Here is a 27,180-nt window from a genome sequence, read left to right on the forward strand (position 1 = left end):
ATTCCACTAACTAAATAATAATCTGTGTTTCTGTTGATCTGTTTCTGAGAGCAGGACCTCAGTCTGAGAGCTCATAAAGTTCTTCATCTAAGTCTTTGGTGCCATTTTCATGAATGGAGCTTCTCTACAACCTGCTGGACAGATGACCTTATATGGTATTTTGAGGGCGTCATTCATGTTAATTTACTCTTCTCAGGAACGCTCGTTCATTTAGAACAAGTGGGATTCATTATGTTTACGAAGGTCATTTATGACTGTTTCATGGTGATACTAGTGTTATATAAAGTGTTATCATAAATTCAGCCTCACACAAAAGGTATGACGGATTTAAGAAAAAAAATACAGACATGTTCTTGCATCTGGCCCAATGAGAGTTTATTTTATAAGCTTCATGCAGGTCATGATGTTCTGTACTTTAGACATAAAAACACATCAAATCTGTTAATCTTTAGTCTTTAAAGTTGATGGTTGGTGTATTGTTGAACTTTGGACTGAAACACACCCTGTGTTACTGTGAAGCTACAACATTTATCAGAAGAGATCTGACAAAGCTCCGCCCCTCACCTGACTCACCTGAGACAAACCAGGAAACAGTTTATTGTTGGTCTCTAAAGAGACACACAGACTGAAAAACAGAGCATCAGATTCACCTTCAGACCAAACTAACAACTTCCTCTGAGTGAGTACAGCTACAGGAGAGAAAAGTGGAAAACTAGAACTCTGCTGCTTCAACCTGCTGACTCTCCACACACTGAAGGTGAGTTTGACTAAAAACTGGAGTCACACTGAAAGTAAATGTCAGTGAAGTTAGTAGAGGAGGGATTCAATCCGTCCTGTTTAGTTCAATACATAAAAGTGATCCATGATAGTTCGGTACACCTGTCATAAAACTTTTATTTTCAATTCTTGGTCCTTGTACATGCACGTTGTGCATTTAGAGATACTCAGGACTAGAGGGCTGTTACACAAGAGCAGGATTCAGAAATCCAGGATAGCTGAAAAGGCAAGGCTCGACAAAGTGTCATCAGTTCATTGTGGCTTAATCTGTTGCATGTTCACCAGGCCAGGATGAGGATATGAAGCTATGTGAAGCCAGGTCTAAGTCATTCATTTAAGTGTGTGTTCATGGCTTTCTTAAATAGACTCGATCAATCAGATTTACTGATGCAGACATCGAAAAACACGAGCTGCACACTTCTCACCAAGTGAGCAACAGCTTCCAGTGGAAACTAATGAGGAGCTGAAACATAAATGTTAAAAGAGAAATAAGTCTGACGTAATTAAACTGAGAGGAAAAGCCTGAAAGACTAATTACAAACGTTTAACAGTGCAAAAACTTACAGCCATATGCGCAAATATCTCTCTCTCTCACTCTCTCTCACTCTCTCTCCCTCTCTGTCTCTGTGTATGTATGTGTAAATGAATTACTTAGAGGTCAGGGAAGGTGTTGAAGACATGCACCAGTGATTTCAAAGGCCTACCAAATCTGGTGGAACAGTAAACAGAGCCTTTATGCAGATTTCCAGCATCTATAACAGAATATAAGAACATGCTTCTTATGAAGAAACGTAGTGAAGCACAGATCATGTGTGGATGGTGAGGGCTCTGCACTGCACGCTGCTGAACTTTGGGACCCAGCAGTCTGCACAGAAAGCTCCTCTCAGTATTAGAGCTTCTTCATATAACACGTTAACATCCAAACAAGGGAAAGCTGTTGTGAAGAAAGAAACATGTGAATAGGACTTTATATATTACACTCACTGACTTCATTAAATCCGTCTTTGCTTCATCAGCTGTTTCTAATCATCTAAAAACTTGCAGTAATATTCATCAAACCTCCGACCTCAGTATGAACCACAGTCTGCATAAAACAATATGACAGTAAGCCAAGCTAATAATGACTGCAGATGATCATAAAAAATATAATTATACCTTTTTAAATGATAATGTATCTGTGGTATTTTAATGCAGCCTACAAACAAACAGAGAACCATGATATAACTTTAAAACACATTTATTTCCAACCGGAGTGACATTTTGTGATTTGACTAAATCTGTGCTTTTACTTATTTTTACATTTAATAATGCCTCTACTAGTGTGAGTAATAGTACGCTGTAGAAAGTAGAAACGGCAAACAACCTGCTGGATGTTAGAGTTAAAATAATATTAAGATACAAAAACCGAACCGTGGGCACATTGTACCGTTGCATCCCTAGAAGTTAGTAGAGGAGGGAGGGGAGCCATGACTGACTGTACTTTCTGTCTGCTGTGTTTTCAGCTTCACTCAGAGACTAAATGGCTTCCAGATCAGAGGAGGATCTCTGCTGTCCGGTCTGTCATGAGGTCTTTAGAGATCCTGTTCTTCTGTCATGTAGCCACAGCTTCTGTAAAGACTGTCTGAAGAGCTGGTGGAGAGAGAAACCAACACATGAGTGTCCAGTTTGTAAGAGAAGATCTTCAAAGGAAGAACCACCTCGTAACCTGGTGTTAAAGAACCTGTGTGAGTCCTTCTTACAGGACAGAGATCAGAGAGCTTCAGAGGCTCTCTGCAGTCTGCACTCTGAGAAACTCAAACTCTTCTGTCTGGACCATCAGCAGCCAGTGTGTCTCGTCTGCAGAGATTCTGAAATACACACCAACCACAGATTCAGACCCATCGATGAAGCTGCACCACAACACAAGAATGAACTTGAGGAAACTCTGAAGCCCTTAAAGGAGAAGTTAAAGGTTTGTGAAGAAGTTAAAGTGAAGGTTGATCAAACAGCAAAACACATTAAGGTCCAGGCCCAACACACAGAGAGGCAGATTAAGGATCAGTTTAGGAAGCTTCACCAGTTTCTAGAAGAGGAAGAGGAGGCCAGGATGGCTGCTCTGAGGGAGGAAGAGGAGCAGAAGAGTCAGATGATGAAGGAGAAGATGGAGGCTCTGAGCAGAGAGATAGCAGCTCTTTCACACACAGTCAGAGCCACAGAGGAGGAGCTGAGAGCTGAAGACGTCTCATTCCTGAACAACTACAAGGCTGCAGTGGAAAGAGTCCAGCGCTGCCCCCTGCTGGATGATCCACAGCTGCCCTCAGGAGCTCTGATAGACCAGGCCAAACACCTGGGCAACCTGGCCTTCAACATCTGGAACAACATGAAGGAGATGGTCTCCTACACTCCTGTCATTCTGAATCCAAACACTGCTGGTCTAAACTTCTTCCCCCGAGTTGTCTTTCTGGTTTCTGGTTTCTGGCTCTGCTTTCTGGTCTTACAGGTAATCTGGGCCTGTAGACGTCCGGATGACGGATTCCAGTCCCGGACCATCCAGCTTCATTGTTGATTTTCATTGTGCTTCTCTCCTCTATCCTTCCTTTCTCTCCTCTCAACCCCAACCGGTCGAGGCAGATGTCCGCCCACTTCTGAGTCTGGTTCTGAGGTTTCTTCCTGTTAAAAGGGAGTTTTTTCTCGCCACTGTTGCTCATGTGGGAATGTTGGGTCTCTTTAAAAGTTAAAACCTGAAGAGTTCGGTTTAGAACCTGCTCTATGTGTAAAGTGCCTTGAGATAACTTTGTTGTGATTTGGCGCTATACAAATAAAGATTGATTGATTGATTCATTGATTGATGGTCTAAAACTCATCCTGTCTGAAGATCTGACCAGTGTGAGATGTGAAGGAGAGAAACAGCAGCTTCCTGATAATCCAGAGAGGTTTGATTATTATTATTACTCTGTCCTGGGCTCTGAGGGCTTTAACTCAGGGACTCACAGCTGGGATGTCGAGGTTGGAGACAGTGGTCACTGGTTACTGGGTGTGTTATCAGAGTCTGTTGAGAGGAAGGGAAGCATACTGTCTGGATTATGGACAATATGGTTCTATAATGATAAATACTCAGCATATTCACCATCATCTCCCTCCACTGTTCTCCCAGTGAAGAAGAAGCTCCAGAGGATCAGAGTGAATCTGGACTGGAACAGAGGAAATCTGTCGTTCTCTGATCCTGATACTAACACACACATACACACCTTCACACACACTTTCACTGACACACTGTTTCCATACATTTACACTGTGAGTAAACTTCCACTGAAGATTTCTGTGACAGTGAATTGATGATGATGATATAATTATTGATGATGATGATGATGATGATGATGATGATGATGATGATTATTGATGATGACTATTGATGATGATTATTGATGATGATGATGATGATGATGATGATGATGAAGATTATTGATGATGATGATTATAATTGATGATGATGACTATTGATGATGATGATGATGGCTATTGATTATGATGATGATGATTATTATTGATGATGATGATGATTATTATTATTATTGATGATGATGATGATGATGAAGATTATTGATGATGATGACTATTGATGATGATGATTATTGATGATGATGATGATGATGACTATTGATGATGATGATGACTATTGATGATGATGATGATGATGACTATTGATGAAGATGATGACTATTGACGATGATGATGATGATGATGATGACGATGATTGGTGATGATATCTTAGTTTTAAAAGCAGTGTCAGGTTTGTTAAAATGTACATTTAATATTTTTGTTGGTTTAATTCACATTTACACCAAATAATTATTCATACGTTTATTTTCACATTTTTCACTGTCGGAAATCTGTCGTTCTCTGATCCTGATACTAACACACACATACACACCTTCACACACACTTTCACTGACACACTGTTTCCATTCATTTACACTAGGGATAAACTGAAGATTTCTCCACTGAAGGTCTCTGTGACAAAGCAACAGGTGTGATGGATGTCTGTAGTTTGTACATAAAGTGATGTGTATGTTTCTTTAAGGACTGCTGGACTGTTCAGTATTGTGTGAGGTGATTGGTTAGATGTGTGTTCTGTTGATCAAGACCACATGGATATATTTGGGTTTCTAATGTTGACAGTTTATAATTCTGTACATATTTCAAGTGTCATCTGGATTAATAGTTTGTTATATCATGTTACTGTTTCAGAGGATTGTGTTCGGTTCATCAGTAAAATAGTAAATCCAAAGAATTATAAATTAAATACAAAACAAAGAAAAAAGTCATCAGAGCATTTTTGAGTTTGGTTTTGTATCTGGGCAAAGAGAGAATCAGTAAATGCAAATGTCTATTCCATAACTGGGCTCCATGTTATCTTATTGAATCCTGTCCTGGAGCTGTATGCTACTTTGGTAAATATAAGTTATTGATTAGTTTAGTTGAATATTGGTGTACCTGACAATTACAAATAAAAAAAATAATGCTTTGAAACTTTCTGCTAAATCTGTACTCATGTATTTCAACTTACAAAATAAAAGTAGATATTTGAAGAATATTAATATTAAAAATAGTTAGTACATTACACTTCAGAACAAGTGGAGCGGTTGCATCACAAGAATTGGAGAAAGTTTCTGCAGCAACACAATATTACAGGAAGTGAGGTACTTGCAGAACATTTTGCTGCTAATACTTAAACACTTTCAAAGTAGGATTTTATGTGCAGGACTTTTACCAGTAATACATTATTTTGAAGCATTTTTAAATAGTTTATATTAATACTTTTACTTAATTAAACTCTGAATACTGTTTCCACTGCTGCAACTGCAGGAGAAAGACTGCCCTCTGCTGCTGCTTTACTGTAATAACACATAAATACATGTAGAGACCTGCAGCAGCTGGATGTTCATAACAAGTTAAACTCTTTAATTACATAAGTCTCAAGTTTATTTTATTAATATAGCAACCAGACTTTGCACCAAAGTGCTTCACAAAGGCAGACACACGTGTGCACATACAGGCATAAAAAGGATCAAAATCAAAAAAGAACAAAGTTTAAGCACAAATTTAAAACCCAAAGAAATCAGAGAACAAATAAAACAGATTAAAATAAAAGCCAGAGAATAAAAGTCAGTCTTTAGATGCATCTTAAATGTATCAACAGACTCTGCATTTGGACAGTAATAATAACCACAATAAAAGACACATTTTTGTTTGTATAGATTTTACTCCATTTAAGTGATTTGTTTTTTTCTTTTCTTTGCATGAACAGCAACATAAATACCTTTATACAAACCGTAGAAACTAAATATGCAGGTCATGATGTTCTGTACTGTACACATTAAATCACATAAAACCTGTTAATCATTCATCTTTACAGCTGATGGTTGGTGTATTGTTGAACTTTGGACTGAAACACACCCTGTGTTACTGTGAAGCTACAACATTTATCAGAAGAGATCTGACAAAGCTCCGCCCCTCACCTGACTCACCTGAGACAAACCAGGAAACAGTTTATTGTTGGTCTCTAAAGAGACACACAGACTGAAAAACAGACACAGATCAGATTCACCTTCAGACGGACCGACTACTGTGAGTAATATTGTCTTTTTTAATCATGTCCTTTTTTTTGGGTTATTATTGAACTGAAAACAAACCTAACTTTATTTTAGGTGGAAGAACTGAACTGAACTGGATTATATTTAAAAGGGAAAAACCGTAATAGAGTTTTTAATTTGGGTATTTTGCTGTTTTGTGGACTGTTCTTCAGACACTTTGGGATTTCAGGGATTATAACAATATGCTCAAATATGTAAATATTTTTGCCTTGATTTTATGTTTGTGTTTATGTTCATTCAGTGTGAAGGCAGTAAGTTAAGTATTGTTGCTTCAGTCTGCATCCTTTGTAAACTGACTAAACTACTGACTGAGTACAAAGTGCAGCACAGAGACCTGACTGGCTCCTTAAAAACACAAAAAGTCAAAAGCAGCAACGATCTGATGCTGCAAGACTTGCTGGGTGTGGCAGTAAACACTGTCGATGCCACCAGAGGGCGCCACAACAAGTTCATCAGTGTGCCGTCATTTCTTATAAGTGTTGGTACTGTCCTTTTTGTTTTGGGAAATATGTCAAATCTTAAATAAATCATCCGGAACAATATTCACTCCTTTGTGTTTCTATAGTTCCTGTAAAGTTTTCACACTAACAGCTGAACAGAACTTCTCCTCTGAATGAGAGTTTATTTTATAAGCTTCATGCAGGTCATGATGTTCTGTACTGTACACATTAAATCACATAAAACCTGTTAATCATACATCTTTACAGCTGATGGTTGGTGTATTGTTGAACTTTGGACTGAAACACACCCTGTGTTACTGTGAAGCTACAACATTTATCAGAAGAGATCTGACAAAGCTCCGCCCCTCACCTGACTCACCTGAGACAAACCAGGAAACAGTTTATTGTTGGTCTCTAAAGAGACACACAGACTGAAAAACAGAGCATCAGATTCACCTTCAGACCAAACTAACAACTTCCTCTGAGTGAGTACAGCTACAGGAGAGAAAAGTGGAAAACTAGAACTCTGCTGCTTCAACCTGCTGACTCTCCACACACTGAAGGTGAGTTTGACTAAAAACTGGAGTCACACTGAAAGTAAATGTCAGTGAAATTAGTAGAGGAGGGAGGGGTGCCATGACTGACTGTACTTTCTGTCTGCTGTGTTTTCAGCTTCACTCAGAGACTAAATGGCTTCCAGATCAGAGGAGGATCTCTGCTGTCTGGTCTGTCATGAGGTCTTTAGAGATCCTGTTCTTCTGTCATGTAGCCACAGCTTCTGTAAAGACTGTCTGAAGAGCTGGTGGAGACAGAAACTAACACATGAGTGTCCAGTTTGTAAGAGAAGATCTTCAAAGGAAGAACCACCTCTAAACCTGGTGTTAAAGAACCTGTGTGAGTCCTTCTTACAGGACAGAGATCAGAGAGCTTCAGAGGCTCTCTGCAGTCTGCACTCTGAGAAACTCAAACTCTTCTGTCTGGACTATCAGCAGCCAGTGTGTCTCGTCGGCAGAGATTCAGAAAAACACACCAACCACAGATTCAGACCCATCGATGAAGCTGCACGACAACACAAGAAGGAACTTGAGGAAACTCTGAAGCCCTTAAAGAAGAAGTTAAAGGTTTGTGAAGAAGTTAAAGTGAAGTTTGATCAAACAGCAGAACACATTAAGGTCCAGGCCCAACACACAGAGAGGCAGATTAAGGAGCAGTTTAAGAAGCTTCACCAGTTCCTAGAAGAGGAAGAGGAGGCCAGGATGGCTGCTCTGAGGGAGGAAGAGGAGCAGAAGAGTCAGATGATGAAGGAGAAGATGGAGGCTCTGAGCAGAGAGATAGCAGCTCTTTCACACACAGTCAGAGCCACAGAGGAGGAGCTGAGAGCTGAAGACGTCTCATTCCTGAACAACTACAAGGCTGCAGTGGAAAGAGTCCAGCGCTGCCCCCTGCTGGATGATCCACAGCTGCCCTCAGGAGCTCTGATAGACCAGGCCAAACACCTGGGCAACCTGGCCTTCAACATCTGGAACAACATGAAGGAGATGGTCTCCTACACTCCTGTCATTCTGAATCCAAACACTGCTGGTCTAAACTTCTTCCCCCGAGTTGTCTTTCTGGTTTCTGGTTTCTGGCTCTGCTTTCTGGTCTTACAGGTAATCTGGGCCTGTAGACGTCCAGATGACGGATTCCAGTCCCGGACCATCCAGCTTCATTGTTGATTTTCATTGTGCTTCTCTCCTCTATCCTTCCTTTCTCTCCTCTCAACCCCAACCGGTCGAGGCAGATGTCCGCCCACTTCTGAGTCTGGTTTTTTCTCGCCACTGTTGCTCATGTGGGAATGTTGGGTCTCTTTAAAGTTAAAACCTGAAGAGTTTGGTTTAGAACCTGCTCTATGTGTAAAGTGCCTTGAGATAACTTTGTTGTGATTTGGCGCTATACAAATAAAGATTGATTGATTGATTGATTGATTGATGGTCTAAAACTCATCCTGTCTGAAGATCTGACCAGTGTGAGATGTGAAGGAGAGAAACAGCTTCCTGATAATCCAGAGAGGTTTGATTATTATTATTACTCTGTCCTGGGCTCTGAGGGCTTTAACTCAGGGACTCACAGCTGGGATGTCGAGGTTGGAGACAATACAGACTGGGAACTGGGTGTGTTATCAGAGTCTGGTCAGAGGAAGGGAATCATACAGTCTGGATTATGGAGAATAGTGTTCTGTAATGATAAATACTCATCATATTCACCACCAGCTCCCCGCACTGTTCTCTCAGTGAAGAAGAAGCTCCAGAGGATCAGAGTGAATCTGGACTGGAACAGAGGAAATCTGTCGTTCTCTGATCCTGATACTAACACACACATACACACCTTCACACACACTTTCACTGACAAACTGTTTCCATACATTTACACTTATGATGATGATGATGAACTCCCACTGAAGATTTCTCCACTGAAGGTCTCTGTGACAGTGAATCGATGATGATGATGATGATGATTATTATTAATGATGATGATGATGATGACTATTGATGATGATGATGATGATGATGACTATTGATGATGATGATGACTATTGATGATGATGATGATTATTGATGATGATGACTATTGATGATGATGATGACTATTGATGATGATGATGATGATTATTGATGATGATGACTATTGATGATGATGATGACTATTATTGATAATGATGATGATGATGATGAACATTATTGATGATGATGATTATCGATCGTGATGATTATTGATGATGAAGATTATTGATGATGATGATGATTATTATTGATGATGATGATGATGAAGATTATTGATGATGATGATTATTGATGATGATCATGATAATTATTATTGATGATGAAGATTACTGAAGGTCTCTGTAACAAAACAACAGGTGTGATGGATGTCTGTAGTTTGTACATAAAGTGATGTGTATGTTTCTTTAAGGACTGCTGGACTGTTCAGTATTGTGTGAGGTGATTGGTTAGATGTGTGTCCTGTTGACCAAGACTACATGGATATATTTGGGTTTCTAATGTTGACAGTTTATAATTCTGTACATATTTAAAGTGTCATCTGGATTAATAGTTTGTTATATCATGTTACTGTTTCAGAGGATTGTGTTCGATTCATCAGTAAAATAGTAAATCCAAAGAATTATAAATTAAATACAAAACAAAGAAAAAAAGTAATCAGAGCATTTTTGAGTTTAGTTTTGTATCTGGGCAAAGAGAGAATCAGTAAATGCAAATGTCTATTCCATAACTGGGCTCCATGTTATCTTATTGAATACTGCCAGGATTTTCTCTCAGGTACAAACAAAACTTACGAGTGGTGCAGACCTGTAGCAACCAGGTGGGGAGCTCTGGTCTTCTGAAATGAAGCCAACCAGGAAGTAAGTTAGAGCTGCATTCTATCAAAAGGCCACCAGGGGGCGACCGTCTCTATACAAGTCAATGGAGAATTCACCAACTTCTCACTTGATTTCTAACCTCAGTAAACGTTTTCAAAATGTGTTTATGGTCTCAATCGCTAGTTTAAAGCCTTCTTCAATGCAGTATGATGTTCATTTGGGACATTTTGGCCTCCCTGATTTTATATGTGACGATAAAGCAGGGTATGCATTAGGGCGTGGCTACGTCCTGATTGACAGGTTGATTGACCAATGTCCTCCAGATCCAATCCTCGTAACCATAGCAACCTTCCCGCTCCGCCCATGGCTCCGCCTCATGCCCATATAAGTAGAAGCCGTGTTTTTATTTTTCCCAGAATGCACCTGAAATTTTCAAGATGGCCCTGCTTAGATTAGAAACTATTGGCTTCCGAGCAGCAGTCCACAAACCAATGGGTGACGTCATGGATGTTACGTCCATTTCTTTCATACAGTCGGTGGTTCACACCCTGACTAATGGATTATGTCCCGTTCATTCGACTATTTTCAAGACATTTTGAGTTGTAATATATAAATTGCTCTTCTGAATCCATACTCATGATGACATTACTCTGTTTGTAGAAGTATTAGGCTACTTTAGTATTAAAGTAGTAGGCTATTTAACAATGTAGGCAGATATATCAGTCATTTAAATTGACAATTGAAACTATGATATAATGCAAACTGACAATATAAATATTAGAGGCTGAAACTACAAAGCGACTTGTCCACAGTTACTTTTCCACAAAGCAAACTGAATATTTATTCATTACTTTATTCATTTAATTGAAATATTGGTGATTGAGGTTATGATTTGGCTCCCTGACTGATGAAACCACTAGTGAGACGTTTTTTGGCATCTAATTCATGTTAAATAATTAATTTTTTTTAACCTCTGTGACGTCTTCACAACAGCTGAGACAGCGTTTTCAGCATGGGTCATTTTTCCTCTTTCTTTGGCTTTTTTCAGGATCTTTAATTCCACTAACTAAATAATAATCTGTGTTTCTGTTGATCTGTTTCTGAGAGCAGGACCTCAGTCTGAGAGCTCAAAAAGTTCTTCATCTATTTCTTTGGTGCCATTTTCATGAATGGAGCTTCTCTACAACCTGCTGGACAGATGACCTTATATGGTACTTTGAGAGTCATTCATGTTAATTTACTCTTCTCAGGAACACTCGTTCATTTAGAACAGGTGGGATTCATCGTATGACTGTTTCATGGTGATATAAGTGTTTGGTGAATCTGATGAGAGTTTTTTTTCTGAGCTTCATGCAGGTCATGATGTTATGTACTTTAGACATAAAATCACCTAAAACATGTTAATCATTAATCTGTACAGCTGATGGTTGGTGTAGTTTGTGAACTTTGGACTGAAACACACCCTGTGTTACTGAGAAGCTACAACATTTATCAGAAGAGATCTGACAAAGCTTGTTGGTCTCTAAAGAGACACACAGACTGAAAAACAGAGCATCAGATTCACCTTCAGACCAAACTAACAACTTCCTCTGAGTGAGTACAGCTACAGGAGAGAAAAGTGGAAAACTAGAACTCTGCTGCTTCAACCTGCTGACTCTCCACACACTGAAGGTGAGTTTGACTAAAAACTGGAGTCACACTGAAAGTAAATGTCAGTGAAGTTAGTAGAGGAGGGATTCAATACATAAAAGTGACCTGTGTTAGTTCGATACACCTGTCATAAAACTTTAATTTTCAGTTCTTGGTCCCTGTACGTTCACGTCGTACTCACTCAAGTTTTTGTAATTGCGTTTAGCTATATTTAGCCCCCCCCCCCCCCCAACCACTGTGCTGTTTGTTGACGTGTTTTTGCCCTTGTCATCGTACTCAAATCTGAATCTAAAATGTTCCCACACATTTAGATTCTGGTTCTGTTCCGTATTGACTCCTCATGGTCTCAGGTTGTTTCCATCAGACCTTAACTTTCCCCTCTCTTCTCCTACATTTTCATGCAGTGCGCTGATAAGCTTCTGGGAAATTCTGGGAAATTCTCTCTAATGGCTCTGACAGCTGTTGCACAAAACCTAGATAGCAGATTAAACTGGTATTTTCCGGTTATCCTGGCTGAATTTAGCCACGACTCGGTTGCATGAAAGCAGAGGGGCAAAAGTTACCCTGGAGATTTATTCTGTTACCATGGAGATTTATTCTGTGCGGCTAGCCTGCTCCAGACCAGACTAACAGCCAGGTTTACTTAATCCTGGTGTTTTATTTATTCAGTCAGCTGTCACTCCAATCAGAAATAAATGTGTTTTAAAGTTATATCATGGTTCTCTGTTTGTTTGTAGCCTGCATTAAAATACCACAGATACATTATCATTTAAAAAGGTATAATTATATTTTTTATGATCATCTGCAGACATTATTAGCTTAGCTTACTTTAAGGGTGTAATAATGGGCTGTTTTAATGTGTTAAATATATTGTGTAATGTGAACAGCCCTCCTGCAGTATACACAGATGTTAGATAGCAATGTAAACAGGGAGCTGATGGAGAAATGGGAAGCATCAGGGAGAAGAGACTGCAGGCCTGCACAGTCCTCCTTGTGTGTGCAGCGCAGCAGAGAGACAAACAGGTGGAGAGTTGACACAACAAGTAAACTTGTTACGTTGCTGTAAGTGCAATAAGAGCTTCATGAGTAAAAAGCCAAGAAGAGTCACTTATTAATTTATCAGTGCAATCCACGCAAAATATGGGCAGACTCAAAATGATGAAAATGATTGCGGTAAAATGTGTGCCATGGGGCTGCTGCCGGAATGAGTACATGATTTATTTCCAGTGTTAAAGTCACCCTGATCATATTCTGACTTCGAGAGCACTAACCAAGTAACTTTGGCAGTATTAAGTACATCTTACTAGTCAGTATCAAGTGTAACAGTAGATGTAAGCAGAGAGTAGCACACAGAGCACAAGGCAGTAGTAACATGCACTAACTCAGAGAGAGAGAGCTCGGTTAACTGGTAAGACAGACGGGAAGAATCAGCCAATCACAAAAAAGTAGTTCAGTTTCTGCCCAGCTACGGTTGCTAGGGGCAGCTAAGGCCCAACGGTTGCTAAGGGCAGCTAAGGCCCTATGGTTGCTACGGCGATGTGTGAGAATCTGCTTGGAAATTCTCAAAATGCCCCCAGAATTTGGCTTCTGACAAGGTCTCAAACAGGTCTCCCAAACAGTGAGAAAACCGTAACTCCTGTCCAAAAACCGAAAACAGCTTGAGAGACACAGAAGCCGGCAGATTCTGACAGTGTTTATTTTATTCAGATATTCCTTAAAATGAGCGAGTAAGCTCAGTGTGAACACAGAGTGAGATACTTTTGGAAAAAGAAGACGATTACATTAGAGTCAGTGGGGAGCGAGACAGGGATTGCTGCCGGTCTCGGCCCCCCCCGTTTAAATTTTGTGCAGACCCCGCCTGTCAGCGTCATATTTCATGAATCCCAACACCTATGTCTACATTTTGACCAAAAATTATTTGTCTCCTTTTTACGGTTTGGCCGTGAGCTCGAGTTAAAAATAAAAATGAAGGTTATTTTTTACTGCTTCTCGCACACAAGCTAAGGCTGCGTTCAGACTGCAGGCAAATCTGATTCTAATCTGATTCCTTCTCAAAATTTTTAGTCCTGACTGTTCACACTGTTTTTAGCAAGTGTCCAAATCGGATTTGGGTCTGTTCAGACTGGGCCACCTTAATGACCAATCTGACAGGTTGCCGTGGCGACGTCATCGGAGCGGAGGCGTCATCTACCGTGTATTGTGTGATGTCATATAATTGCGACAGCAACAACAAACCCTCGAGCTTCTCTTGAACGGAGCCATCTCCCCTAAGATTAAGAATATATAGCAACAACAATTGGAATAAGTCCTCCAGTGATATCACCTAGCAACAACAACTGTAATAAGCGGGTCTGGTGTCTCATAGAGTGACGTAGCGTAGAGACGTAGAGAGACGTCACAGACAGTCAAATCTGATCTGAGTGTTTGGAGCTGACTCAGACACATCTGTCCAAACTTCTTCACAAAGGTGGTTTCAATCAGATCTCATGTGATTTATGACTGTTCAGACTTCATACGAGCATCTGGTTCCAATCTAGATTAGCTAAAAATCTGATTTTGGCTTGCAGTGTGAACGCAGCCTTACTGACGCTTCCTCTCTAACTTTGAAGAAAAAGTGATTTCCACTCCTCGTTTGACTGCTCATAGTTTGAAAAGTTTACATGTTATGTAAAAACAGTTTGGTGTTTTTCCAGAGAGCACACGTTTTCCTCCATTTTTAAAGTTTGAATCACATTTCTACGTGCAGGGATGAGAGAGCTAGGTGACTCTGAGTCTAATGATAGATCATAATAGGACACAGCCCTGCTGTTGAAACACAAGAGGCAGTAACTGAGAAAACTTTCACATTGCTTCCTTCCTCTTATAATGCTGGTCCTTTGATGTCTAATTGTGTCACAGATATAACATAATATATAGCCTTCTCAACTCAACTAAAATGTATTTATAAACTACATTTAAAATGGGATTTAAAAATAAGCAGTTTATCATATGTTTTGCCACATATTTAATGTCTCTAAGCATTTCATTGACATGTAAGCTGAGAAAATAATCATGTCAATCCTTTTCAGCATCATAGAACATAAAACAGAAATTGTGTTAATAATGAGAAAATAATCTGTTTGGAAGTTTATATAGTATATCCTTCAGATATTAAGAGGTTAGGTTTACACACACACACACAGAGAGAGAGAGAGAGAGAGAGAAAGAGATTTGCACATATGGCTGTAAATTCTTGCACGGTTAAATGTTTGTAATTAGTATTTCAGGCTTTTTCTCTCACCTTTTTACATTTTGTGGTTTGACTAAATCTGTGCTTTTACTTATTTTTACATTTAATATTGGCTCTAATAGTGTGAGTAATAGTACCCAGCTAATTCAAAATAGAAAAGGCAAAGAACCTGCTGGATATTACAGTTAAAATAATATTAAGATACCGAAACCATATTGTTACCGTGGCCCAAAAAGCGTGATGCAAACCGAACCGTGGGCACATTGTACCGTTGCATCCCTAGAAGTTAGTAGAGGAGGGAGGGGAGCCATGACTGACTGTACTTTCTGTCTGCTGTGTTTTCAGCTTCACTCAGAGACTAAATGGCTTCCAGATCAGAGAAGGATCTCTGCTGTCCGGTCTGTCATGAGGTCTTTAGAGATCCTGTTCTTCTGTCATGTAGCCACAGCTTCTGTAAAGACTGTCTGAAGAGCTGGTGGAGAGAGAAACCAACACATGAGTGTCCAGTTTGTAAGAGAAGATCTTCAAAGGATCCACCTCTAAACCTGGCGTTAAAGAACCTGTGTGAGTCCTTCTTACAGGACAGAGATCAGAGAGCTTCAGAGGCTCTCTGCAGTCTGCACTCTGAGAAACTCAAACTCTTCTGTCTGGACCATCAGCAGCCAGTGTGTCTCATCTGCAGAGATTCAGAAAAACACACCAACCACAGATTCAGACCCATCGATGAAGCTGCACAACAACACAAGAAGGAACTTGAGGAAACTCTGAAGCCCTTAAAGGAGAAGTTAAAGGTTTGTGAAGAAGTTAAAGTGAAGTTTGATCAAACAGCAGAACACATTAAGGTCCAGGCCCAACACACAGAGAGGCAGATTAAGGAGCAGTTTAAGAAGCTTCACCAGTTTCTAGAAGAGGAAGAGGAGGCCAGGATGGCTGCTCTGAGGGAGGAAGAGGAGCAGAAGAGTCAGATGATGAAGGAGAAGATGGAGGCTCTGAGCAGAGAGATAGCAGCTCTTTCACACACAGTCAGAGCCACAGAGGAGGAGCTGAGAGCTGAAGACGTCTCATTCCTGAACAACTACAAGGCTGCAGTGGAAAGAGTCCAGCACTGCCCCCTGCTGGATGATCCACAGCTGCCCTCAGGAGCTCTGATAGACCAGGCCAAACACCTGGGCAACCTGACCTTCAACATCTGGAACAACATGAAGGAGATGGTCTCCTACACTCCTGTCATTCTGGATCCAAACACTGCTAATCCAAGACTCATCCTGTCTGAAGATCTGACCAGTGTGAGATGTGGAGGAGAGAAACAGCAGCTTCCTGATAATCCAGAGAGGTTTAATTATTATTCTTCTGTCCTGGGCTCTGAGGGCTTTAACTCAGGGACTCACAGCTGGGATGTCGAGGTTGGAGACAATAAAGACTGGAGACTGGGTGTGTCATCAGAGTCTGTTCAGAGGAAGGGATACAAACAGTCTGGATTATGGACGATAGAGTTAGATGATGATGAATACTCAACATATTCACCACCAGCTCCCCCCACTGTTCTCCCAGTGAAGAAGAAGCTCCAGAGGATCAGAGTGAATCTGGACTGGAACAGAGGTAATCTGTCGTTCTCTGATCCTGATACTAACACACACATACACACCTTCACACACACTTTCACTGACACACTGTTTCCATACATTTGGACTAATAATGAACTGAAGATTTCTCCACTGAAGGTCTCTGCGACAGTGAGATGATGATGATGAAAGCTATTGATGATGATGATGATGATGACTATTGATGATGATAATGATTATTGATGATGATGATGATGATGATGATGATTATTATTATTGATGATGATGATATCTTAGTTTTAAAAGCAGCATCAGGTTTGTTAAAATGTACATTTAGTATTTTTGTTGGTTTTATTCACATTTGCACCAAATAATTATTCATATGTTTGTTTTCACATTTTAACGTCTTTAAATTTGACTAAACCACATGGACACAAAGACATCACTGAATCTGTCGTAAATCTGTCGTTCTCTGATCCTGATACTAACTCTCTTATTGAATCCTGTCCTGGAGCTGTATGCTACATTGGTAAATATAAGTTATTGATTAGTTTAGTTGAATATTGGTGTACCTGACAATTACAAATAAAAATAATGCTTTGAAACTTTCTGCTAAATCTGTACTCATGTATTTCAACTTACAAAATAAAAGTAGATATTTGAAGAATATTAATATTAAAAATAGTTAGTACATTACACTTCAGAACAAGTGGAGCGGTTGCATCACAAGAATTGGAGAAAGTTCTGACAAAACGTTTCTGCAGCAACACAATATTACAGGAAGTGAGGTACTTGCAGAACATTTTGCTGCTAATACTTAAACACTTTCAAAGTAGGATTTTCTGTGTAGGACTTGAACTAGTAATACATTATGTTGAAGTATTTTTACATAGTTTATATTAATACTTTTACTTAATTAAACTCTGAATACTGTTTCCACTGCTGCAGCTGCAGGAGAAAGACTGCCCTCTGCTGCTGCTTTACTGTAATAACACATAAATACATGTAGAGACCTGCAGCAGCTGGATGTTAATAACAAGCTAAACCACATAAAGTACAGTGTATTACACAATGTCATTAAAAGAAATGTTAAACAGGTTAACAGGCCTAAACTGGACTACACTCTGTTGAAAAGTTAAGTTTACTACATTAAGATCAAAGTAAACTTTATTATCTACCAGAGAAAATTCATGTGGTCATAAACATCTCAATTAATACACACACACACACACACACACAAACACACAATAAAATATACAAATATCCTGAATAACTGACACTATAAAAAGTATATCATAGCCAATATTCAGTCCAAATACACAATATAAATATGCAGCATAGATCTACACAATGGGCCAGATACAAGAAACACTCGTACGCACAGATTTGGTCTTAAATCATGTGTTCAAGTGATTTATGAGGATTTGCCACATTCACCAATTATCTCGTATTCAGGATTTTCTCTTCAGTACGAACAAAATTTAGGATTGGTGCAGACCTGTCGTACCCAGGCGGGGAATTCTGGTCCTCTGAAATGAGGCCAACCAGGAAGTAACTTAGAGCTGCATTCTATCAAAAGGCCACCAGGGGGCGACCGTCTCTATACAAGTCAATGGAGAATTCACCAACTTCTCACTTGATTTCTAACCTCAGTAAACGTTTTCAAAATGTGTTTATGGTCTCAATCGCTAGTTTAAAGCCTTCTTCAATGCAGTATGATGTTCATTTGGGACATTTTGGCCTCCCTGATTTTATATGTGACGATAAAGCAGGGTATGCATTAGGGCGTGGCTACGTCCTGATTGACAGGTTGATTGACCAATGTCCTCCAGATCCAGCCCTCGCAACCATAGCAACCTATCCGCTCCGCCCATGACTCCGCCTCATGCCCATATAAGTAGAATCTGTCTTTTTATTTTTCCCAGCATGCATCTGAAATTTTCAAGATGGCGCTGCCCAGGTCCAAAACGGTTGGCTTCCGAGCAGCAGTCCACAAACCAATGGGTGACGTCATGGATGTTACGTCCATTTCTTTCATACAGTCGGTGGTTGACACCCTGACTATTAGATTATGTCCCGTTCATTCAGCTATTTTCAAGACATTTTGAGTTGTAATATATAAATTGCACTGAATCCATAATCATGATGACATTACTCTGTTTGTAGAAGTATTAGGTTACTTTAGTATTAAAGTAGTAGCTATTTAACAATGTAGGCAGATATATCAGTCATTTAAATTGACCATTGAAACTATGATATAATGCAAGCTTACAATATAAATATTAGAGGCTGAAACTACAAAGTGACTTGTCCACAGTTACTTTTCCACAAAGCAAACTGACTATTTATTAATTACTTTATTCATTTAATTGAAATATTGATGATTGAGGTTATGATTTGGCTCCCTGACTGATGAAACCACTAGTGAGACGTTTTTGGCATCTAATTCATGTTAAATAATTAATTTTTTTTAACCTCTGTGACGTGTTCACAACAGCTGAGACAGCGTTTACAGCACGGGTCATTTTTCCTCTTTCTTTGGCTTTTTCAGGATCTTTAATTCCACCACTAACTAAATAATAATCTGTGTTTCTGTTGATCTGTTTCTGAGAGCAGGACCTCAGTCTGAGAGCTCGTAAAGTTCTTCATCTAAGTCTTTGGTGCCATTTCCATGAATGGAGCTTCTCTACAACCTGCTGGACAGATGACCTTATATGGTATTTTGAGGGCGTCATTCATGTTAATTTACTCTTCTCAGGAACGCTCGTTCATTTAGAACAAGTGGGATTCATTATGTTTACGAAGGTCATTTATGACTGTTTCATGGTGATACTAGTGTTATATAAAGTGTTATCATAAATTCAGCCTCACACAAAAGGTATGACGGATTTAAGAAAAAAAATACAGACATGTTCTTGCATTTGGCCCAATGAGAGTTTATTTTCTGAGCTTCATGCAGGTCATGATGTTCTGTACTTTAGACATAAAATCACATCAAATCTGTTAATCTTTAGTCTTTAAAGTTGATGGTTGGTGTATTGTTGAACTTTGGACTGAAACACCCCCTGTGTTACTATGAAGCTACAACATTTATCAGAAGAGATCTGACAAAGCTCCGCCCCTCACCTGACTCACCTGAGACAAACCAGGAAACAGTTTATTGTTGGTCTCTAAAGAGACACACAGACTGAAAAACAGAGCATCAGATTCACCTTCAGACCAAACTAACAACTTCCTCTGAGTGAGTACAGCTACAGGAGAGAAAAGTGGAAAACTAGAACTCTGCTGCTTCAACCTGCTGACTCTCCACACACTGAAGGTGAGTTTGACTAAAAACTGGAGTCACACTGAAAGTAAATGTCAGTGAAGTTAGTAGAGGAGGGATTCAATCCGTCCTGTTCGGTTCAATACATAAAAGAGACCCGTGATAGTTCGGTACACGTGTCATAAAACTTTTATTTTCAATTCTTGGTCCTTGTACATGCACGTTGTGCATTTAGAGATACTCAGGACTAGAGGGTTGTTACACAAGAGCAGGATTCAGAAATCCAGGATAACTGAAAAGGCGAGGCTCGACAAAGTGTCATCAGTTCATTCTGGCTTAATCTGTTGCATGTTCACCAGGCCAGGATGAGGATATGAAGCTATGTGAAGCCAGGTCTAAGTCATTCATTTAAGTGTGTGTTCATGGCTTTCTTAAATAGACTCGATCAATCAGATTTACTGATGCAGACATGGAAAAACACGAGCTGCACACTTCTCACCAAGTGAGCAACAGCTTCCAGTGGAAACTAATGAGGAGCTGAAACATAAATGTTAAAAGAGAAATAAGTCTGACGTAATTAAACTGAGAGGAAAAGCCTGAAAGACTAATTACAAATATTTAACAGTGCAAAAATTTACAGCCATATGCGCAAATATCTCTCTCTCTCTCTCTCTCTCACTCTCTCTCCCTCTCTGTCTCTGTGTATGTATGTGTAAATGAATTACTTAGAGGTCAGGGAAGGTGTTGAAGACATGCACCAGTGATTTCAAAGGCCTACCAAATCTGGTGGAACAGTAAACAGAGCCTTTATGCAGATTTCCAGCATCTCTAACTGAATATAAGAACATGCTTCTTATGAAGAAACGTAGTGAAGCACAGATCATGTGTGGATGGTGAGGGCTCTGAGCTGCACGCTGCTGAACTTTGGGACCCAGCAGTCTGCACAGAAAGCTCCTCTCAGTATTAGAGCTTCTTCATCTAACATGTTAACATCCAAACAAGGGCAAGCTGTTTAGAAGAAAGAAACATGTGAATAGGACTTTATATATTACACTCACTGACTTCATTAAATCCATCTTTGCTTCATCAGCTGTTTCTAATCATCTAAAAACTTGCAGTAATATTCATCAAACCTCCGACCTCAGTATGAACCACAGTCTGCATAAAACAATATGACAGTAAGCTAAGCTAATAATGACTGCAGATGATCATAAAAAATATAATTATACCTTTTTAAATGATAATGTATCTGTGGTATTTTAATGCAGCCTACAAACAAACAGAGAACCATGATATAACTTTAAAACACATTTATTTCCAACCGGAGTGACATTTTGTGATTTGACTAAATCTGTGCTTTTACTTATTTTTACATTTAATAATGCCTCTACTAGTGTGAGTAATAGTACGCTGTAGAAAGTAGAAACGGCAAACAACCTGCTGGAGGTTAGAGTTAAAATAATATTAAGATACAAAAACCGAACCGTGGGCACATTGTACCGTTGCATCCCTAGAAGTTAGTAGAGGAGGGAGGGGAGCCATGACTGACTGTACTTTCTGTCTGCTGTGTTTTCAGCTTCACTCAGAGACTAAATGGCTTCCAGATCAGAGGAGGATCTCTGCTGTCCGGTCTGTCATGAGGTCTTTAAAGATCCTGTTCTTCTGTCATGTAGCCACAGCTTCTGTAAAGACTGTCTGAAGAGCTGGTGGAGACAGAAACCAACACATGAGTGCCCAGTTTGTAAGAGAAGATCTTCAAAGACTGAACCACCTCTAAACCTGGTGTTAAAGAACCTGTGTGAGTCCTTCTTACAGGACAGAGATCAGAGAGCTTCAGAGGCTCTCTGCAGTCTGCACTCTGAGAAACTCAAACTCTTCTGTCTGGACCATCAGCAGCCAGTGTGTCACATCTGCAGTCATTCAGAAACACACACCAACCACAGATTCAGACCCATCGATGAAGCTGCACCACAACACAAGAAGGAACTTGAGGAAACCCTGAAGCCCTTAAAGGAGAAGTTAAAGGTTTGTGAAGAAGTTAAAGTGAAGTTTGATCAAACAGCAAAACACATTAAGGTCCAGGCCCAACACACAGAGAGGCAGATTAAGGATCAGTTTAGGAAGCTTCACCAGTTTCTAGAAGAGGAAGAGGAGGCCAGGATGGCTGCTCTGAGGGAGGAAGAGCAGCAGAAGAGTCAGATGATGAAGGAGAAGATGGAGGCTCTGATCAGAGAGACAGCAGCTCTTTCACACACAGTCAGAGCCACAGAGGAGGAGCTGAGAACTGAAGACGTCTCATTCCTGAACAACTACAAGGCTGCAGTGGAAAGAGTCCAGCGCTGCCCCCTGCTGGATGATCCACAGCTGCCCTCAGGAGCTCTGATAGACCAGGCCAAACACCTGGGCAACCTGGCCTTCAACATCTGGAACAACATGAAGGAGATGGTCTCCTACACTCCTGTCATTCTGGATCCAAACACTGCTGGTCTAAACTTCTTCCCCGGAGTTGTCTTTCTGGTTTCTGGTTTCTGGATCTGCTTTCTCGTCTCACAGGTAATCTGGGCCTGTAGACGTCCGGATGACGGATTCCAGTCCCCGACCATCTGGCTCCATTGTTGATTTTCATTGTGCTTCTCTCCTCTATCCTTCCTTTCTCTCCTCTCAACCCCAACCGGTCAAGGTCTGTTTCTGAGGTTTCTTCCTGTTAAAAGGGAGTTTTTTCTCGCCACTGTTGCTCATGTGGGAATGTTGGGTCTCTTTAAAGTTAAAACCTGAAGAGTTTGGTTTAGAACCTGCTCTATGTGTAAAGTGCCTTGAGATAACTTTGTTGTGATTTGGCGCTATACAAATAAAGATTGATTGATTGATTGATTGATGGTCTAAAACTCATCCTGTCTGAAGATCTGACCAGTGTGAGATGTGAAGGAGAGAAACAGCAGCTTCCTGATAATCCAGAGAGGTTTGATTATTATTACTCTGTCCTGGGCTCTGAGGGCTTTAACTCAGGGACTCACAGCTGGGATGTCGAGGTTGGAGACAGTGGTCACTGGTCAGTGGGTGTGTTATCAGAGTCTGTTGAGAGGAAGGGACGCATACAGTCTGGATCATGGAGAATATGTTTCTATAATGATAAATACTCAGCATATTCATCATCATCTCCCTCCACTGTTCTCCCAGTGAAGAAGAAGCTCCAGAGGATCAGAGTGAATCTGGACTGGAACAGAGGAAATCTGTCGTTCTCTGATCCTGATACTAACACACACATACACACCTTCACACACACTTTCACTGACACACTGTTTCCATTCATTGACACTAATGTTAAACTGAAGATTTCTCCACTGAAGGTCTCTGTGACAAAACAACAGGTGTGATGGATGTCTGTAGTTTGTACATAAAGTGATGTGTATGTTTCTTTAAGGACTGTTGGACTGTTCAGTATTGTGTGAGGTGATTGGTTAGATGTGTGTTCTGTTGACCAAGACCACATGGATATATTTGGGTTTCTAATTTTAACAGTTTATAATTCTGTACATATTTAAAGTGTCATCTGGATTAATAGTTTGTTATATCATGTTACTGTTTCAGAGGATTGTGTTCGATTCATCAGTAAAATAGTAAATCCAAAGAATTATAAATTAAATACAAAACAAAGAAAAACTAAATTCACAAAACGTTACAAAATCCAGAATATGTACGAGAATCTTTAGTCATCAGAGCATTTTTGAGTTTAGTTTTGTATCTGGGCAAAGAGAGAATCAGTAAATGCAAATGTCTATTCCATAACTGGGCTACATGTTATTAGTGCCACGAGTGCGCAGCTCCGAGGCCTCAGACCAAATATATACATCAAAATGTGCGGCTCGATCAGGAAAGAGTTGCTTTGAGTTTTGGTGTTGAAATTACAATTTTTCCCAAAGTTATTCCCAAAAAACGGAAAAATTCTCCATTGGAAATTAATGGGAATTTTGTTTTTTAAACCCATAAAATTTCACCTTTTTTCGGAGTCACCTCGTTCTCTCATACCTGCACACAGAAATGTGATTCAAAATTTAAAACGGAGGACAACTTGTGCTCTCTCCAAAATACCAAACTATTTTTACATAACATGTAAACTTTTCAAACTATGAGCAGTCAAACGAGGAGTGGAAATCACTTTTTCTTCAACATTAGAGTGGAAGCGTCAGTTAGCTTGAGTGAGAGAAGCAGAAAAAAATAACCTTCATTTTTATTTTTAACTCGAGCTCACGGCCAAACTGTAAAAAGGAGACAAATAATTTTTAGCCAAAATGTAGACATAGGTGTTGGGATTCATAAAATGTGTCTTTGACAGGCGGGGTCTGTACAAAATTTAAACAGGGGGGCCGAGACCGGCAGCAATACCTGTCTCTCTCCTCATTGACTCTAATGTAATCGTCTTTTTTTTTCAAAAAAATCTCACTCTGTGTTCACACTGAGCTTACTCGCTCATTTTAAGGAATATCTGAATAAAATAAACACTGTCAGAATCTGCCGGCTTCTGTGTCTCTCACGGTGTTTTCGGTTTTTGGACAGGAGTTACGGTTTTCTCACAGTTTGTAATTGTTCGGGACCTTGTCAGAAGCCAAATTCTGGGGGAGTTTGAGAATTTCAAAGCAGAGTCTCACACATTGCCGTAGCAACCGCAGGGCCTTAGCTGCCCTTAGCAACCGTAGCTGGGCCTTAGCAACCTGTTGCTGGGCAGAAACTGAGCTACTTTTTTGTGATTGGCTAATCCCTGTCTGTCTGTTTTGCCAGTTAACTGAGCTAATTCATTTGAATGGAGTTATTAATTCATGTTTACTGTGGACACAATAAATAGTTTAATAGTTTTGTTTTGTATTGTGGTTTATATGATTTGTGGTATATAAAAAGATTCAACATTTATCAATAGAAGATGAACAAAATGTACATAATTATAATGAGTAATATAATTTCATACAAGTAAGTACTTTAAAATAAAAAAGTATAATAAAATCTACTCTCTTAATGATAAGATTTACTTGATCATTTCATAACAGTGATGTTCCTGTCTGTGAAAAAATGAAGTAGACTTTACTTAATTAGTTTAAATAAATATTATTTATGCTTAAATATGATTAACATGTACTTAATATATTCAGGGATGTTAAGTTGTAACATCAGAAGCTGTTACTAACATTTGTGGTAGAAGACGCTGCTGCCTCTGGTCTTCAGAGTAAACTCACTTGGATTTTCTTACTGACATCACTGAATGCTGACTGCCACATAACAGAGGAATGAATAATGTCCAGTTGGTGCACAGACTGAGTGAATGTGATATTAAAACTGTCTTTTCAGACCAACTCAGATGCCATCTGTAGAAAGGCAAATCAGAGGTTGTTTTATCTGAGGAAACTGAGGTGTTTTAATGTTGACAAAAAGCTTCTTAAAATGTTTTATTCATCTTTTATTGAGTCCATTTTAACTTTTGCTTTAATCTGTTGGTTTTGGTAACTTCAGCATTTCAAATAAGAACAAGCTGAGGAATGTGGTCAAACTCTCCCAAAAAACAATTAGCATTAACCTGAATGATCTTAAATATCTGTATCAAGCTATAGAGCCACTCAGAGGTCAAAGGTCATGTTGTTGAACCCTCTCCATCCTCTTCATGTAGAGTTTCAACTTCTCCCGTCTAAGAGAAGCTATACTTTCCCCTGTAGAGTCAAATCAAACAGGTATCTTAAATCATTTGTTCCTTCTGCCATTAGGTTTTTAAACAAGCTGTAGGCGAGCTTGTTGGGAACGTTACACTGGTTAAACTGTGATGACTGTATGTATTTATTTATTTGTATTATTTATATTGTTATGTAAGATTCATTGTGTTGTTGGCATGTGAGATATGCATGGTGTTACTTCTGTTGCAAACCAAATTGTCCTTCAGGGACATTAAAGATTTTCAAATCAAATCAAAAAAAGAAAGAAAAGAATCATAAATCAGAGGAGCTCATGGGATCATTGAGGAGAGCCAAGCTTCCCCCGGCTCCCCTCTAGTTCACACCCTGACTAATGGATTATGTTGTGCGTATAATGTGCATTAAAAAGTGACACCAAGGGGTCCTGACCAAGTGTCTGTATGTGATATATTGGGAGTGATAATGGACCAGAATATACATACAATATAATATACTCTCTGTCATTGAGGTTTTTTCATGGGAAGAAATAGTGGAGCTTTGAGTTGAGATGATCTTGTCACAGTACAGTAAGATAGGTGTGTTGAAGGGATTCCAGTGAGCTCAAGGCAAACTGGGTATGTCTGTCCAGCAAGAGTATTTACTCTCTCCCACTGACAGAGCTTCCTGTTCTCTTCTCATGAAAGATACGCTGTGTGTTTCTCTAAAAAGCTCCACCTCTTACATTACATCTGACAGGAAACAGGAAACAGGAAGTCAGTGTTCGGCTGTGACTGAAAGGAGGCAGACAGACGGTGGGACTTAAACTGAGGGAGGACAGTTACAGCAGGGAGCACTGAAGTCCTGAAGCAGTGAAATAATTCAACTTCAACCTGCTGCTGACTGAAAAAACACCAAAGTTAAAGTAAGTGAAGAAACTTTGTACAGCAGGGAGGGAACCACAACTGACTTCCTGTATTAACGTCTAGCATGTGGTTTTCAGCTCCACTCAGAGACTAAATGACTCATCGTTAACACGTCATATATTGTTAATATATCATCAATATATCATTAATACATTGTTAAATGTGTAATCTGACTGGAATCGTACAGTTTTGTGTTTGAATCGTTTGTCTCAACTCTGTGACATCATCATTAAGTCGGTTTCCTCTCTCTGGAGGTTCCTATCGTCCAAGTTTAAAGCTGAGAGACAGCAGCTCTGCTCGGACCGCTCACACAGCGACACACGGTGAGTCCTGCAGCTACATGAATCAGCTGTTTATACACCTGCATGTATATATATACTGTGTGTGAGTTCATGTGGTACTGCAGCAGCTGTGTGTTTGTTCTCTCTGTGCTTTAAATGAGAAGTGAAGCCTGCTACTCAGCTCTGCTTTTCTGTGATGAGTGAATGACATCAAACTGTTTTAACTCTCAGGTTTGTGCAGCAGCAAACAGTAACAGGAGGACAGTTACAGCAGGGAGCACTGAAGTCCTGAAGCAGTGAAATAATTCAACTTCAACCTGCTGCTGACTGAAAAAACACCAAAGTTAAAGTAAGTGAAGAAACTTTGTACAGCAGGGAGGGAACCACAACTGACTTCCTGTTTTAACGTCTTGT

At 39.7% G+C, this 27,180-nt stretch overlaps 3 protein-coding genes and 1 pseudogene across 3 annotated transcripts; all 4 read left to right on the plus strand.

The window, feature by feature from the left end:
* The first annotated feature begins 2,296 nt into the window (after positions 1–2,296).
* Positions 2,297–4,790, plus strand: LOC128355665 (zinc-binding protein A33-like; annotated as a pseudogene).
* Positions 4,791–7,539: 2,749 nt separating this feature from the next.
* LOC128355667 (nuclear factor 7, ovary-like) lies at positions 7,540–9,314 on the plus strand (the record flags this gene model as incomplete). Its single annotated transcript, XM_053315992.1, has 3 exons — positions 7,540–8,431; positions 8,539–8,547; positions 8,830–9,314. Coding segments are annotated over exons 1-3 (1,386 nt in total), but the record flags the coding sequence as incomplete, so codon positions are not given.
* Positions 9,315–15,446: 6,132 nt separating this feature from the next.
* Positions 15,447–16,826, plus strand: LOC128355664 (nuclear factor 7, ovary-like). Its single transcript, XM_053315989.1, has one exon. It carries the CDS (start codon positions 15,447–15,449, stop codon positions 16,824–16,826), a length of 1,380 nt encoding a protein of 459 aa, XP_053171964.1.
* Positions 16,827–21,483: 4,657 nt separating this feature from the next.
* Positions 21,484–23,285, plus strand: LOC128355682 (E3 ubiquitin-protein ligase TRIM39-like). Its single transcript, XM_053316008.1, has 2 exons — positions 21,484–22,435; positions 22,813–23,285. Exons 1-2 carry the CDS (start codon positions 21,505–21,507, stop codon positions 23,283–23,285), a joined length of 1,404 nt encoding a protein of 467 aa, XP_053171983.1. The 5' UTR covers positions 21,484–21,504.
* The last annotated feature ends 3,895 nt before the right edge of the window (positions 23,286–27,180 follow it).

The sequence above is a fragment of the Scomber japonicus genome, chromosome 3 (genome assembly GCF_027409825.1).
Source record: "Scomber japonicus isolate fScoJap1 chromosome 3, fScoJap1.pri, whole genome shotgun sequence".
NCBI classification, from domain to species: domain Eukaryota; kingdom Metazoa; phylum Chordata; class Actinopteri; order Scombriformes; family Scombridae; genus Scomber; species Scomber japonicus.

What these genes read in the sequence shown, in the direction of transcription:
- LOC128355664 (XM_053315989.1), top strand. Translation starts at nt 15,447, where the DNA reads ATGGCTTCCAGATCAGAGAAGGATCTCTGCTGTCCGGTCTGTCATGAG.
- LOC128355682 (XM_053316008.1), top strand. Translation starts at nt 21,505, where the DNA reads ATGGCTTCCAGATCAGAGGAGGATCTCTGCTGTCCGGTCTGTCATGAG. An exon ending in AGTTGTCTTTCTGGTTTCTG is followed by an intron (nt 22,436 to 22,812) that starts GTTTCTGGATCT and finishes TCCTGTCTGAAG; the next exon opens with ATCTGACCAGTGTGAGATGT.